This window comes from Chelon labrosus (genome assembly GCF_963514085.1).
Source record: "Chelon labrosus genome assembly, chromosome: 7".
In the NCBI taxonomy this organism is placed as follows: Eukaryota; Metazoa; Chordata; class Actinopteri; order Mugiliformes; family Mugilidae; genus Chelon; species Chelon labrosus.
The window spans coordinates 15,318,661-15,334,349 of record NC_140343.1 but is presented as its reverse complement, the minus strand read 5'-3'; the positions used below and the strand labels follow the sequence as shown (position 1 = coordinate 15,334,349).

Below are 15,689 nucleotides of genomic sequence, written 5' to 3'. Positions count from 1 at the left end.
GTGTTTGTAGGGTGAGCGCTATAGCTGCAAAACAAAACCAAAAGAATTGTTTAAAGGGTAATGCATGAATACATGTGTAAGTAGAATAAAGAGAACAAATCACAGTCAGACTTGTTTAAATAGTTCCAGTGTGTATATTTTAATGCTTTGTGGATCATCAATCAGCAGGCTTAAGGCATTGCTCTGTCTTCATACATGTATGTCACACAATGCACAGTTAGTAATAAATACAGTACGGATAGAGAGGAAGCAAATATGTGCCCCGACCAACGGGACTCATCTCACATAACCTGACAGGGAGACAGTAGAGAGGCACATTCACAGCACGGCGCACGCACGCACACACAAACACACACCTGGTTCATTTGAGTAGTGGATGTAAAAAATTAACTTGCACCACAATACAACCTTTCAGTCTGACATGAGGGACGCAAACATTCACATATTGCAGAGTACAGTGTAGATCAAACACAGAAACCTTGGCATGTGCTGCTAATGTACTGTAGGATGTTTGCGCACAACTTGTTTTTACTGTTCCAATCCTTGGTTTTGATTACAAAGGCAGCTACAAGACACTGGAAGTTTACATTGTACGTATCTGGCAGCATCTGCTCACAGCATGAGATACTGGCACAGACAGGCACATAGGTCCATGTGTAAAACGTTAGAGGCTGATTTCTGCTCCAGTATGTAGTGTCTGCCTGTGAAGTATTGGTTCACGGAGTTTCGTGTTCTCTGGTTTGATTTGTGTAATAATCGGCGGCAAAAAACGACCTCCAGCAGCAGCGACCGTCACAGATTTAACTTCTCCCAAGTCACTGAAATGTGTTATAACTTCAATACAGTATCAAAATTACCACTCAAGCACGAGCGCGTTCAAGGCATCTACATGTTTTTCAAGCACGTTTTACATTGTACACTGACTGCCGCCGACAGTCCTGTCAGCTCTGCAAAGAAAAATGTGTCTGAAATGGAAAGACTTTAGACGGAGAGCGGCACCATGGCTCCTGCAGAGAGGATCCGCTCAGTGCATGTTGCTCAGCTGACTGTAGACGTGCTCTAAGATCTGAGAGTAGGCCTGGTCTTTGGGGGCATGACAACTCAGAGAGCCCTGAGGAGGGAGACAAGTTGGGTCAACTAACTAATATCAGTACAGGCATAAAGTGAGCTGAAGTTGGCTTTCTTTTGCTCGTCCTACCTTTATCTTGTCCATCATGGTCGTGTCGGGACACCAGAACTGGTTGAACTGGACGAGATCAGGAGCTGCCCGGTAGTACTCAACCAGCAGCATCTGTGGAAATGGCAACACGTGTTTATGATGATTTATAGCTCTTATAAAAGGCATTACGCAAAGTTTTCAAAGAGCTGATGTTGCAGTATTTGTACCATCTCATTTAAAACATCACTGGTGAGAAAGTTGTCCTGTACGTAGGTGACCTCCACAGCCACTGGGATACCATAGTCGTTGGGTCGTTGCTGCAGAAAGGGAGGAGGAGGAGGAGATGTTTTGGCAGAAATGTGAGCACAACTGATTGTCTAAATAAAGAGAAAGGATTAAATGACAAAGCTATGAAATAAGCAGGCGAGCAACTTAAAGCCTATTATGTCGGTGTCCTCACCTCAGGCGGTGGGACGACCCAGAATGGAGTTATTGTAGATGCCACGCCTTGATTTCCATGATAATATGGACCTGACAAAGTAGAGTTAAAAAAAAAAGTTAAAGTAGTAAAGGTCATGACTGCAACGATGCCTTCACATGCCATGGAAGATACTGGAAAATTTAAGTCCCATTTAGAAACTAAATCCGATTAAGACATTTTTTACAGTGTAGAAACACTCAGTTTGGCTCAGTTTCTGCGCTGTGATGTTTTATTGACCTCTAATCCTTTCATTACTGCAGAACGAATCCTTATATGCCTACATTTACTCAAATGTTTACAGAGGATCTAACTCAAATGCCACATTTTACTGCAACCCAATTAAAGGGAAGCTACTGTTTTTTACAACCTGGACTTTTGTGTAATTTGTAGTCAGTCGGGAGATAATTAGATGAGCGTATATCCATATAGTGGGAGTGACTGGGGCACCAAAACGCATCCTCTAAATAACGCATTATCTGCCGTGAAACTCGTTTATTGTGTTTTATTTTTAAACAATTTTGTGCGGTGACCTTGAGTGTCGTGAAAGGCGCCTATAAATAAAATGTATTATTATTATTATTATTATTTCACCAATATTTTGTTATGATACGCTAGCGCTATTCCCCCTTGAGTCCAGAGTTACCTGTTATCATCATCCGGGGTCTGTAGATTGACCTACTAACCTCTGACCTGGATGATGTCACCTCTGAGCGGCGTGTGCACCCACGACGTAATTTGCTACTGCTATGGTTCGTCCACAACCTCAGAATCTGAAAAATATTCAGCCATGTTGCAAAAAAAAAACTAGCAGTAGCAAATTACAGGTAAACAAGCCGACCGTCGCGGGTGTGCACGGTGCTCAGAGACGACATCATCCAGGTCAGAAGACACCATCCAGGGTCTGTAGGTCAATCTACAGACCCTGGATGATGATAACAGGTAACTCCAGACTCAACGGGGAATAGCACTAGCGTATCATAACAAAATATTGGTGAAATGAACGAGTTTTGCGGCAGATAATGTGTTATTTAGAGGCTGCGTTTCGGTGCCCCAGTCACTCCCACTCTATGGATATACGCTGATCTAATTATCTCCCGAACGACTACAAATTACACAAAAATTATATGGGAGAGTAAACGATTGTATTTTATGCCAGAAATAAGGTCCAGGTTGTAAAACAACAGTAATTCCCCTTTACGAAAATAACACTTATGAGAAAAAACATGCAAACTTCTGTTTCTTCCTTGTCACGAAGTAACAACAGTAGTGTTTGCTGATATTATTGTGCTGACCACTGGATTTGTTTTTTATTCCTTTCTTCCCTTGTCATTGTTAATTTGTCTTCTTAACACTCATGTTTTGTTTTTATTCCCATCATGTACATGACCTTTGTGCACTAATGACCAATTCATGAGCCGTTCAGCAGTCAGTCATCCTGCACTATCTGCTGCCGCCTCAACTTGACATTACTCCATTCCAAAATCGGCAACCCCACGGGCAACTCAGCTTGGTCGGTCAGTATTTCTGACAGCGCAGCACACCAACTAATAATAAATGATCTAGATCAATAATCTCATTTGTCACATTATTACAGTGCCACACTGTGGCTACAACAGGCACGTACCACAGATGATGCCCAGGCAGGGCTGGAAGCCGTTGTTTGAGCCCTGCAGCCTGAGCTGGTGGTCCATCTGAGAGTCGATGTCCTGCAGTGACGGCAGGGCCGGGCCTCGCGGGTGACTGTGGTACCAGCCCACCAGCGACAGCCCACGCATGAACAGGTTCTGACAGATCTGGAACAGACACGATTAAAGACTAGTAAGCTTGTTTGCTTTTAATTTTGTTTCGCCTGAGAAAAAGTAAAAACACTGCAGGGTCCAGTTCTGTAAAGTGGTCATTTCTCAGTTCCTCACATTTCATGGTTTCACAGTTTTACTAATATTACTGCACAAAACTAAACTGGGAGAAACCCACATCTATTTCTGTACCTCAGGATGCTTCCACAAAAAAACAACAGCAACAAAAACATGCATTGTTGCTGGATTTTAAAACTTTTAACAGAATGTAAGTGTACGTAAGCACACAATCCCAGAGATGGATATTCAAAAGTCTATTTTTCGGTTTCTGGAGAGATTCATGTTGACAAGTGCTGGCAGCTGAGCTGAGCTACGGGGAGACCTTGTAAATTTTTAAGCTGGGTGTCTGTCACCTTCTGAAGGCATGCTCTACTGATTCACTGTTATGTGTTACCTCCTCTTCAACAGCAGAAGCAGAGTCTCTGTCTGCCAGCCTGGTCCGACAGGGGAAAGCCCTCAACACCGTCAGCACTGAAATACAGTGAAAGACAGACGGAGCTCCTGTGACAACCTAGCACTTTTAGGAAGCTGCATTGTTATTTCAAGGTCGCACTCACGTTGTGTGTTTGTGTCCCATCGTCCTCCGAGGTATCCCACCACCTCGCTGGAGGTCAGGTGACAGTGGAAGTCCTACGAAGGACAAAAAGCAGGTAACCCCCCCCCTCCTCCTAACAATATCTAACAATATTCTTTTAAAAGTGCTTCATGCTCACCATTAGCAGCAGTACATTACTGGACACGGCTACATTGAAAGGCTGGAATCTGTTGATGGCTGAGAATGCCGACAGCTCCACTAGTGTGTGTGGATCTCTGAGGACACAAGTCAACATGCGTCGACCGCAGTTCGCTCCATGCGCAGCATACGTGGAATTACACTGTGTTTAAAAAGCAGTACCTGGCAGCGTCCCTGGTGCCCAGGGTGCAGTATCTGACAGGAATCCTCTCTCTGTCCGATCTCCGTGAAACCATCACATCTGTGACGCAGGAAAGGGAATCAACGTTAAACCACTGACTGTTAGAAGAGAAAACAAGACAGGAGAGTCAGACGATACCACTTAATCCAGGCTTGGTGTTCTTGTTCTTCTCATCCGCCTGCACAGCCGCCTTCCCTTCCTCCTCATCTTCGTCATCATCCTCCTCACTCACCAAGCTCTGGCAATCACAATAAGTGAACACAACATGTGACGAAGGAAGGAAACACAACAGTATTCAGTCAATGACACGCATTATTCTTCTTCTGCAAGCGAAGACGTTTTCATTTCATTCAACAGTTTTACGTAAGCGCTGTTCCTTTTTACTTTCACCGTCTCTCTTTCACAATCAGGCCTCACTTTGCGTCGTCTTTGTGGCGTTCCCCTTTTTCTCTTTGCATGTAAAAAGCTCTGTCTGTTCATCGACCCTTCCTAAAACCTCTAACCAACTATTCTTTCTTTGTACTAAATCTGTCTAAAAGCATTTTTTGGTCTTGTTATTTCTAAGTATAAGTCTGCATCATGATGTTTGACTTGGAAAGGCATCTGAGCATGCCGCCTCAGATATCTGACGAAAAGCTGAAAGAGGAGGAACAGCTCTCCTCCTCCTGTTCTCACCATGTCTGCGCTGGGCTGATACTTGTGCAGCCAGGTGGTTTTGTACTGGACCAGCTTCTGTCCCCGGTAGCGCACGGACGCCCAGCCGCAGCCGGACTTCTTGGCCGGGTTGACCAGGCGCTTGCAGTGCGTCGCCCAGGCGCTGGGGGAGTTGAAGATCTGGCCCGTCTCAACCCAGCGGATTTTGCCATCATTCAACAGGTCTCCCACGAAATTCTTCCCCTGGAGGAGCAAAGATGAGAGGGAAGAAACAAATGGTTGTGGGTTTAATTCCCTAAAGGTGCAACCTGAGGAGATAATACACCCATTAATAATGGCAAGTGGTGTGTGTTATTACCAGGTAGTGGATGGCTAGGACGCCGTCCCCTGGCTCCACCAGTCCATCCTTGAGCAGCACTCTCAGGGTGATGCCTCTCCGGGTCAGCAGCGAGCCCCGTCCCGAGCTGGAGCGCAGGTCCGCCTCCTCCCCTCCGCTCAGCTCCTCCTCATCCTCCTCGCCTCCGTCCTCCACTACCTGTGGAGAGCTGGGTGGCTCCGAGCCTGAGGATGCAAACATTTGCAGGTGACTGTGGCTCCTCATGGTGCATGAATTCAGCGTTTTCTCACTCAACAGCCTCCTGTGGAAGCACTGTTTCTTTAAAATTAGCAGAGCACCTGACCACCACCACCACCACCAGCAAAACATCTGTATATCAAAGTTGCACCAGGAACAAAGTCAAAGCTAATGCCCTTTATTTTAAATTCTAATGACTTCCTGATGAAAGCTGCACTGTAATGGCAGCCAGCATCATAATTGCAGCATGCTAAAGTGATAGCAACCCCTGGCATGATGGGGGGAATCTCGAGGGGGGTGCAAAAAGAAAAAGAAAAAAAAAGCCTAAAGATAATGAAAATGACATTAATTACGGCTAAGCTGCGCTGGCCTTTTGTTTCCACCTCCCATTAGGGCACGGCTCTGTCCGCTACAAGAGGCCTGCTCTCTCTCTCCCTCTCTTTCTCTCCCCCCTTTCAGTTAATTTCACTCAGAATCACAATTAAAGCCCTCTTTCATTTTTCTCACCCATATCTCTGGAAGCGACGGAGGGCGCCTTTAAAGCCAACTCGGTCCAAAAGCGGCTCCTTTTCGGGGCACTTGAGGCTGTGCGGGGTCGAGCTCCGGGCTGATCTCTCAGACACACTCCGCCACACTAGCTCCGGCTATTATTCAAAAACATAAAATGAAGGCGTCTGTGGCTCTGCAGTGTAGTTTCCTTGTTGTGTTGCTTTAATGTCAGTTCCCCTCCCCTTTCTTTCTCCCTCTCCCCGTCCTTGTCACTCTCCCTGTGTTCTTCTGAGCGGGTTTGTCTGACGTGCCATGCCGGTCTGTCTGCCATTATTCACGCATCCTCTGGCTTTTACGAGACCGCTCAACCACCGCGGGGTAGCGGCGAGGCGTTGGGTTAAAGAAATGTCTCAAGTGTTTGGTGGAAACGTGAACAATGTGTCGATAAATCTGCGTTTCCTCCGGAAAAACCTGAAGTGTCGCGCCGTTCACGTGAAGCAGCTGCTGACTGGCTTTTAGGCAAATTAAAAGTGGCTCCTGGAGACAATGGGGCTTTTACGCGTAAGAAACACCACACGGCGGCTACACGCGATGGTTTGCGTGGGGTTAAAACACGACAATGCCCCGTGCTGCACTGTGTTTTCCCGTGGTTTCCTTCGCTACACCGAGATGGTCCTTCTTTATTTCCGAAATAATAAAGCACATTTACCGGGAAGCTGCCTGCGGAGGGCAGCAAACCTCCAGCAGTCTGTCTGCACCGAGTCCTCCTCTTATTACCCCACCTGGTGGCAACACAGGCCCTCGTCCAGGCAGTCTGTTTAAAACGCCCTGGAAGAGGTTAGAGATCTAGCCGAGAGAAGAAAATTTGTGCTAATCCAAATAAAATTTCAGAAATGTGCAATTTACTCATGCATACACATTTATACTCAACCCTTACCTCAAACACCCACTTGAGTTTCACCATATAAACATATTTCCACGCCTCAGAGTTTTCTATTTCTGCATAAAAGAAATTACTCAAAACATCTGTGGATGTTTGCACAAATCGTAACCGAAGAAAAAGAGAACCCCATCAAACAAATGAAACAACATTATTATGCTTGTGTATTTATTTATTTTATTTTATTTTTTAAGAAAATAATTTTATTTTCACTGTGAGTTTGCATGCGAACTCTTGTTTTCAGCATCTGCTGCACCCCCCTTGTGCGGCAATAACATCGACTAAATGTTTCTGGTGCCTGCCGAACAGTCGTCTACAGCAGCTTGGAGGAATTTTAGCCCATTTCTCAGAACCGAACTTCTTCAGCTGTGACATCTTGGTGGGTTTCTTCACATGAACTGTTTGCTTCAGATCCTTTCACAACATTTCTTTTGAACTGAGGTGAGGACTTTGAGTTTGCTTCTAAGAAACATAACTGTTCCCTTAATGAATCCTTTTGCTTTTCCACTTCAATGTCATGTTGACTGCAGAATATTTTTTATATTGTGGTGTAACAGCTATTTTCACCAAGTAATGTAAGATTTCTTTCTTCCGCCACTGCAGCTTCAGCTTGCAGCTATGGATCATCACATCATGGGAAAGTAAAAGGTGATGTTGTTTCTTTCATCACTCTATTAATACAAACAGGTTTTTCTGGTTTTCATTCACACAGTCTAATCTCTTGAAAAATAACGAACACACTGAGGTGGATGTCCTTGTACATTTTATTATTGTCTTTGTATTAAACTTTTAAATGATTGTACAAATCTGATGAGTCTGGTGTCAGTAACAGGATGAGAGACTAAACGGTACGGTGAAGAACAGGTTTCAACAGCAGACTCAGTCCCAGATATAAACACAAAGACTGCATGAACCAAGGCAGCCGTCATAAACAATTCCATTGTGTAATTGTAGGGCAAGCTTGTTCATGTTTGAATCCACTGGATAAAATACTGTTTGGTGTTCAGAGTAAAGTGAATCCGATAATATGCTGATCCTCAGTTATCCTTTCGCTTTTGCTGAGGTTCCCAAAGGATACAAAGCTAACCCGTTATGTAGTGAGGACGCACAACCACTTGGTATGAGAAGTGGTCTAAGTGGCATGGGTAGATTTGATCTGTGCCTCTGGGAACAAATATAAGGCTGCCACTATCATCGGCACTAAATTCTTCAACATGGAACACATACCTCCCTTCACACATAACAACAAGCTTGTTGCTGTAACTAATACGTTCCTCCAACTCACTGGGCAAGTCATGCTTCTTTTCTTCAATTTTCAAACTAACCGCTGGTAAAGAAGAGCAAGTGATACCTTCTGTTGTGCATTCTTCCTCACTGCTATATACCCCTGTTTTCCAACGTATGTTGTGCAAAGCAAAATATGCGCTGTTATGAACAGGTGTTTGGAAATCGGATGTCAGAGTACTGAGGGTGTTGCCTTGAAGAGTGTAGTACCCCAAATCCTTATGAGCTTTAAAAATCTGGAAGTTGAAGGTAATGCTCCATGGTCTGCCAGTGTAAATCCTGGATGTGTAGATATTTTGCTCTTCTGGCAGGTCACTGGGCAGCGTCCTGAAGGGCAGAGCATTGAACTGAAACCCCTGCAACTTGCTGGCATGATACTGTGAACTATCTAGTGTGTATAAGTCCTCAGCTGGTATCATTGGGAAGCGGACAAGCTTCAAAAGCTCCTCAGGAATAGCTGTGTCACCTTGGGCTGCCGCCCATCTCTCCAGTGCACTAAAAATGGCGGTCTCATTACGCACCACAATGTCTGAACGGGACAGAAGAGCTTTGACAAGATCAAATGGAAGACTTGTCCAAACCTGGGACTGGATCAGCACCTCACAGTTCCACGCCAGGTAGCGAACACAGACTTCTTGTAAAGCGTCATCTCCTGTATTAATGGCATACCTGTAGACAGAGTTCAGACTCTGGAAGGTGGGGTCCTCAGGTAGAAACAGTCTGAAAAGATTAGCAGCCTCATTCTGAAGTTCTGTCAGACCCCACTGAGAAGCCATATTGAGAATGCAACAGGCAGAGGATAGTGTGATTTGAATCTTCCTTGTGTAGAGGTATCTGAAATGTAAACATTTTCATTAGTAAGCTTCAGCTTATTCTGAATAAAAATGCTACAGAGGTAGAGGTTTACATGTCGGGAGGTAGCCCTACCTGACAAAAGCATTGGCATGTTGACTGCACTCATAGGTGACATCAAGTCTGAGGCTGCTGATGTCTGGCTGTGACGTTTGGAGGTTTGAGTTCAGAGAAAGGATGGCTCTGTGAGCGCAGATTGTCTCCACGGTGTTATTGTCCGCTACCACTGCAATGTTCAAGTCACAGTCACGTCCACTGTCGAACAGTTCCCCCAGCTGATGAGAGAGGCTTGCATTGTGGTCCAAAGCATACTCAGCATTTATATTCCCGTTGTAAGGATCAGGCCCTGACAGAGACAAATACAGGCACAGTGAGTGAGATGGTTTCAGTGTGACATGAAGAGAAATTAAAATATACTTCTTGCCCGACATTGGTTGCCTTACCATTTTCACATCTAACACCAGCATCTTCAGAGTGACCACAGTTATGGACCCCCCACCCAGGAAATGTGCAGTGGAACAGATTAACCTCAGATCCAGTGCAGCCTAAATCATCCATCCATATGTTACCATCGCCTGACACAAAAACCAATCACAGAAACAAATTAGTAAATATGTAAATATTTTTTGTACATAACATATTTGTTGGCCGTAATCTATTTTTATTCTATTCTATTTTTTTGTATCTTCTGCATCTCGCACCGTTGTTTCCTGACGCTGTAATGCCCTAATTTCCCCACGAGGATGAATAAAGTCTTATCTTATCTTATCTTATCTAGTGAAAACATACCATAGGTAGTATTCTAGTATTCAAAATATCATCATTACATTATTACTGTTGGCATGTTGTACTGTACTGCTTTGAATTATGCATGGGTTTTGTTACCATTGCCAAAATTAGATGACTCTAGAGCTTCGGTTGCACCAGGAAAATGTAGCTGTCGACACACTACATGAGCATCATTTAAGTCCCAGTCATCATCACACACAGTCCCCCAAACTCCATTATGAAAGATCTCCACACGGCCCTCTGAGTAATCTTGGCCTCCAACCAGCCTAATATAACCATCCTCAAAACCTAAAGACAAATGTAATAAAAAGAAATTCAGTGTTTACACACACAAGCAAATACACCAGAACACTTGCAGTTAATATGAACACCAGAGTGACTTCCTCAGAGCGTGTCTTTATATTATCATTCCATGAGTTCATGTCTTGACTTATATTTACAGCAATATTTATGTAATTCATTTCATATAATGTTAAAAGATCTGATACCAGAGAATCAATAAATGCACTTACTATTATAAATTCTGTGATTTATTCATGATGTCTTCTTAATGGCTTACTGAAAAAAAGCTTGTATCACAAAATAAGGCCAAATTACTTTATACCAGCACGTCATACCAGACATCACCTGTTGTGGCAAGACTCTACCGTGAAGAAGGCGGCAAGTTTATGTTAAATCAAACTGTGGTTCGACAAGTAATAGTACTCTTAGTGATTAACAGTTCACTCACCAGTCGACCATCCGAAGCTCAGCAGAAGGATATAGAGCAATAAAGTATTTCCATTCATTTTAATGGCACTACACTAGAAAAATCAACAACAGAGAATTGCATTATGGTTTCCATAACTTGTATTGGTGACGATTAGTGTTTCTTCAACCACACATACAGTAAGTTTGTTCAGTCTTGGGTCCTGACTCTTTTTTTTTTTAGCTCATATAGGATTAAACCTTTCGTTGCAGTGCTGGTTAAGTTTCAAGAAACACAGCAATATTGTGTATTTATTACATTCAAATGCATATTTGCTAAACAGCTGGAATTATGTACAACAAAGACCTAACCATCTCAAGCTTTTCTCTACACAAACAATGTGCAATGCCCTCCGCCATCTAAAATATTACAAATATAAAGTCTCTTACCAGAGCTATCAGTCCTTGTGAAAGGTGAACTGAAGAAAAGCATGCCGTCGAAGGCACCGAAGAAGAAAACAATTTAAAAAATCTGAGAAATCTGTGCTCACTTTAGTGCATTGTTGGCAGTTATGTTTTACCGAAATTACCACACCCACTGAAAGGGTGTTTCCATAAGAAAAAACATGGTCTGGTGCCACATTTTGTTCAGTCAGCGCAGGTAAGTTTGCCAATAAAGGTAATGTGTAGTCTATATTGTTTGGTTGCTGTGAAGTTCTGTTATGATATTCACAAGGAATTAAGTAATAGACTGGGAAGTCTTACCACTCTGACAGTATTGCCAAACTAATTTCTCCTTATACTCTTACTCGCATATTTTATTTATTTATTCTTCTATGCTTATCAAACATTTCCTTTCTTTTATTTTATTTTAGTTGTATAGTTTAGTTGTGCGAAGGGAACTGGCAAAGCAAGAATTTCATTGCCCAGTGTAACCAGTGTGTATGACAATAAACTTTTTCAATCTCTTGAATTTTAATATATGAAAAGATAGATAGATAGATAGATAGATAGATAGATAGATAGATATAAAATATAAACATATAAACATAAATATAAAAATAATATATATATATATATATATGCAGGCTCAGACGAGCAGGGTGGGTTCGTTGCTAGGCAACCGTTAGCTAGTTGTTGTAAACGAAGTGGGAATAAGCTGAAGGCAAAAACAAACCCGCGAAAAGTGACTTTGTGAAGACAAAATTCATTAACTATTTATTTCTTTTTGCCAGCAACAGTCATGTAGTGTGCCTCTGGTTCTTCTCGGCGGCTTAATTTAAGTTCACCAACGCAAAAAAAGTAGAAAAACAAAACGATGTCGACACAAGAAGAACAAGCTAACATCGGTAAAGTCCTGAGTTTTCTCCGAGAGTGGGACCGCGGTGACGGGACGGTCCGCAGCCGCATGTTGAACACCTTCCTGACTGAAAACACGGGGAAGACGTGTTACGAGCTGGAGTTGGAGTTTGCACAGGTTGCCAGTCTCTTCCTGGCTCGGGTCACCACCTGGATGAGACTCACGTATCCTTTCTTCAGCTGTGGCCTGGATTGCCTCAGCTCAGACACACACACTCTACTCTGTAATAGTAATTAAAATAAACTGATATATGTTCATCTGGCACATTTTTAACTTCAGGTAAAGAGGGCAATAAATTTCCCCTTCAGGATTTATTTTGTAGGAGCAGATCTTGTACACACTTTTGAGAATAGATAAGCAGCTGAACATAGTTTTGTGTACTGCATGCGTTTTTAATATATTTAATGTCATAGCTATTTAAATGTGAACTTTAATGCAAAAACAGGACTAGGACTTGGACCTCAATGGGTGAAAATCTGTGTAAATATAATTATTACTTGGGATGACAGTGTAATCTCTCCTTCACTCACTATTCAGATACATGTTTGGGACAGTCTTGGGACTCCAGCTGAAAGCAATTGGGATTTTCTTGTCTGCCTCCAGCCAGTGAGTGAGCTAAAACGCTGCGACGTAATGTTTACAATGTGTACACAGTTCAACATGTCTTCAGTGACCCACCTTTCTGACGTTCCTCTAGTGATCAGTACCTGATGGAGTTCCTGGAGGATGGAGGCGTTCTCACTCTCTTAGACATCGTGAACCACTCTCAGAGCAAAGAGGACGACAAGGCTGAAGCCCTGCGACTTCTGCTCAGTGTTTCTCAGGCTGGTCGCAAATACAAAGAGATTATCTGTGAAAGCCATGGTAAATTTTACATGTTATCAGTCCAATATAGTTTCAGTTGCGTTCAAACATGGCCGACAGATCTACTGCCTTTGAAGATAATTTACAAAAGAGGTTCTGATGATTGATGATTTTGTATTTTTCCCCCCTTTTTTGTGTTTGTGTCCACATTGTTGCAGGTGTGAAAGTCACAGCAGAATGCCTGGCCACATCAAAGACAGATGAAACCCAGGAGACAGCAGGGATGCTCTTGGACTCCCTGTCCCGTGGAAACTCCAAATATCAAGAGCATATATACAGAGCTCTGATTGCCCTCATGACTTGCAGCTCACCTAGGGGCCAGCAGCTGGTCCTGCACATCTTACGAACTGTCCAGGTGAAGCCAGTGACTCACAAATTCTACCAAAAAGCCTTGTGTTACTGCATGCATGTGCACACAAACCTGGTCTTTCATAAACTGGTCTTAAAATTATAAAACGAAGGAAGTGTTTTTTATGTGCAGTAATAGCCTTCAATGAAATTATGTTATCTAACAGCTGAAATTGAAAACAGCCCATCACAGCATTGTAGAGCCCCTGCTTAATCTACTCAAGTCCCTGCACCTGGAAGTCCAGGATCAAGGTATGTACATAAATGGAGTAAATTTTTACCATGTGTGAGGTGTTTTTGTATTAGGTTCTTTTTTTTTGTGAGACTTTGAGATGTTGAGAATTGACAAGTGAATCCACTAGCCACTGGGGTTGTGGATAAAACACTGATATTGTGTGATAAATATCAGCATTTCATTTTCTCTCTGTTTTTTGACAGCTATTAAGCTCATCTTAGACCTGAAAAGTTATGATGTGAAGGCGACGCTGCTCACTGGACTGGTGGCTCTGCTGAGGCCTATCAAAGAAGAAGGACAGCAGCTGCAGATCACAGAGGGTGAAACTGTTTTGCAAAAGTTGTATCTTAAGACAGATACATCGACTCCTTTAGTGATTTAACATAAGGAAAGAGAGAGACCACTATTCCATGTTTTTTTAAAAAACAACACTTTCTGTGACAGAAAGCTAATTTTTCCACCCGCCGAAGCCCATTTATTAGTGTTCAAGCATTGTGATATGACTGATTTCATCACATTGTCCCATGTTTTGTTGACCTTTATGATCCCATCAGAAGCTGAGATGATCAAGATGACTGGATCTCTCCCAGTGTTTGTGCAACAAGCTGCTGCAGCTAAAGCTATCCGGTAAATGTTACCTATTATACATATAAAACATACATGACAACATTAGTCCGAACTACACTAACATATTGCGTAGTTTTACTACACGATAAATATTTTCAAAAAAAACGTGTGTAATACTGTATGTACTGAATTACCAGTAGTTTCCATCACATTGTTTTAATTGGTTTCACTTATCTCAGTATGTTCATTTCAGCTGTTCTCATACTATAATTACATATTTCTATGATGTCTAATGTGTTGAAGCTTGTTGGCTGAAGAAGATGAGAAGCTTTCTCGTGAGCTTCTTTCTTTTGGAGTGATCCAACAACTTCTGTATGCGATGGGCAACAGAGAACATGTCGATGCCCAAATACAAGCCAGCCTAGCCTTGGAGGTACAGATCTGCATCATGCACGCACACACACAAATTACACACGCATACTTCAAATAGAACACAGTTAGTAACATCAAAAATTCACATTAATTGTGCAGTAAATTTCAGTAATCGGTTTTCCAGTAAAACCCATTGTTTTGCTCTTATATAAAATTAGATCCAGACAGTACAAACCACAATATTGGGCATAAAAACAAGATGGCGTTCTTAAAATTGGATTGTGAGCATATTTTAGGTTTGTAACTGTTTCTAATTTAATCACGTATCCCTTAAGTCTAAACCGACATGAGGTACATTTACAGACAGACACATGCACACAAGAACACTTAGCTCTGTTTTTTTTTCTCTGCCTAGCACTTTGTCCGCTCATTCCCTGCTACTGAAGAACATGTGCAGAGAGTCATGGGAAGTACACTGTTTGCAGCTTTCATGGTAAGGTTTAATAATTGAATGAATACTACAATAACATATGTTAAAATAAAAGCTGCTTGGTGTCAGAATCAACAAATGTGATCACCCTTTTTCTACAGACCAACGCTGACACTTTGTACATGAATATGGATGAAACGCAAGCAGAAATCCTGCTATCAAACCAGTTTAACACATCACAAGGTAACATCTGCTGAGTTATAAATGAAGCCTGGTTGTGTATTATGTGAGATTCATTGTTTTTTTGTTTTTTCTTGTACATCTTTGATTTGCAGTTTCGGGGTCTGACTGTATACCAGATTAACAGATCATTGCAGTAACGGAGATGAATACAATTTTGAAAATGTTGTGTGCGTTTGTATGTTATTAAAAGAAAAAATGTGTTACCTTTGTTATCTACGTGTTTTCAATGTGTGGAATTAAGATAAATAAATACATGTGGTAACAAATTATTCATAAATTAAGGCAATGTATAACCACATATAGAACAATTCTTATTCTTGGTGGTGGTCTGGACTCTGTGGTGGCCAATCCATGTGTGAAAATGATGTCTCATGCTCCCTGAACCACTCTTTCACAATTTGAGCCCCATGAATCCTGGCATTGTCATCTTGGAATATGCCCGTGAACATCAGGGAAGAAAAAAATCCATTGATGGAATAACCTGGTCATTCAGTATATTCAGGTAGTCAGCTGACCTCATTCTTTGGACACATAATGTTGCTGAACCTAGACCTGAGCAACTGCAGCAACCCCAGATCATATGGTTCCCCA

At 42.3% G+C, this 15,689-nt stretch overlaps 3 protein-coding genes across 6 annotated transcripts; 1 reads left to right on the top strand and 2 right to left on the bottom strand.

Annotated features, from left to right (window-relative positions):
* Window positions 1–103: 103 nt before the first annotated feature.
* mpnd (MPN domain containing) lies at window positions 104–6,333 on the bottom strand (the record flags this gene model as incomplete). 2 transcript variants are annotated; one of them, XM_084548387.1, is made up of 13 exons in its annotated part: window positions 105–1,111; window positions 1,199–1,291; window positions 1,387–1,476; window positions 1,620–1,690; window positions 3,265–3,433; window positions 3,891–3,967; window positions 4,054–4,126; window positions 4,210–4,306; window positions 4,392–4,470; window positions 4,549–4,648; window positions 5,086–5,307; window positions 5,423–5,625; window positions 6,146–6,333. In XM_084548387.1, the coding sequence occupies 13 exons, from the start codon at window positions 6,147–6,149 to the stop codon at window positions 1,025–1,027; spliced, it is 1,365 nt and encodes a 454-aa protein (XP_084404513.1). In that variant the 3' UTR covers window positions 105–1,024. The 2 variants fall into 2 exon arrangements, with proteins under 2 accessions (XP_084404512.1, XP_084404513.1); XM_084548386.1 differs by lacking the exon at window positions 6,146–6,333 and having other exon boundaries at window positions 104–1,111; window positions 5,423–5,641.
* A 1,050-nt stretch (window positions 6,334–7,383) lies between these two features.
* On the bottom strand, window positions 7,384–11,252 carry LOC311490525 (galectin-3-binding protein A-like). Of its 3 annotated transcripts, XM_084548057.1 has the most exons (7): window positions 11,130–11,192; window positions 10,723–10,795; window positions 10,505–10,561; window positions 10,089–10,280; window positions 9,647–9,778; window positions 9,279–9,549; window positions 7,384–9,185 (listed from the first exon to the last, which is right to left on the bottom strand). In XM_084548057.1, exons 5-7 carry the CDS (start codon window positions 9,759–9,761, stop codon window positions 8,150–8,152), a joined length of 1,422 nt encoding a protein of 473 aa, XP_084404183.1. In that variant the 5' UTR covers window positions 9,762–9,778; window positions 10,089–10,280; window positions 10,505–10,561; window positions 10,723–10,795; window positions 11,130–11,192; the 3' UTR covers window positions 7,384–8,149. The 3 variants fall into 3 exon arrangements, with proteins under 3 accessions (XP_084404183.1, XP_084404181.1, XP_084404182.1); XM_084548055.1 differs by lacking the exon at window positions 10,505–10,561 and having other exon boundaries at window positions 11,130–11,252; XM_084548056.1 differs by lacking the exon at window positions 10,505–10,561 and having other exon boundaries at window positions 10,723–10,790; window positions 11,130–11,209.
* A 673-nt stretch (window positions 11,253–11,925) lies between these two features.
* On the top strand, window positions 11,926–15,335 carry armh1 (armadillo like helical domain containing 1). The gene is made up of 11 exons (XM_084547648.1): window positions 11,926–12,203; window positions 12,577–12,645; window positions 12,737–12,903; window positions 13,062–13,258; window positions 13,419–13,503; window positions 13,690–13,806; window positions 14,041–14,113; window positions 14,357–14,486; window positions 14,841–14,918; window positions 15,017–15,098; window positions 15,191–15,335. Exons 1-11 carry the CDS (start codon window positions 11,998–12,000, stop codon window positions 15,217–15,219), a joined length of 1,233 nt encoding a protein of 410 aa, XP_084403774.1. The 5' UTR covers window positions 11,926–11,997; the 3' UTR covers window positions 15,220–15,335.
* The last annotated feature ends 354 nt before the right edge of the window (window positions 15,336–15,689 follow it).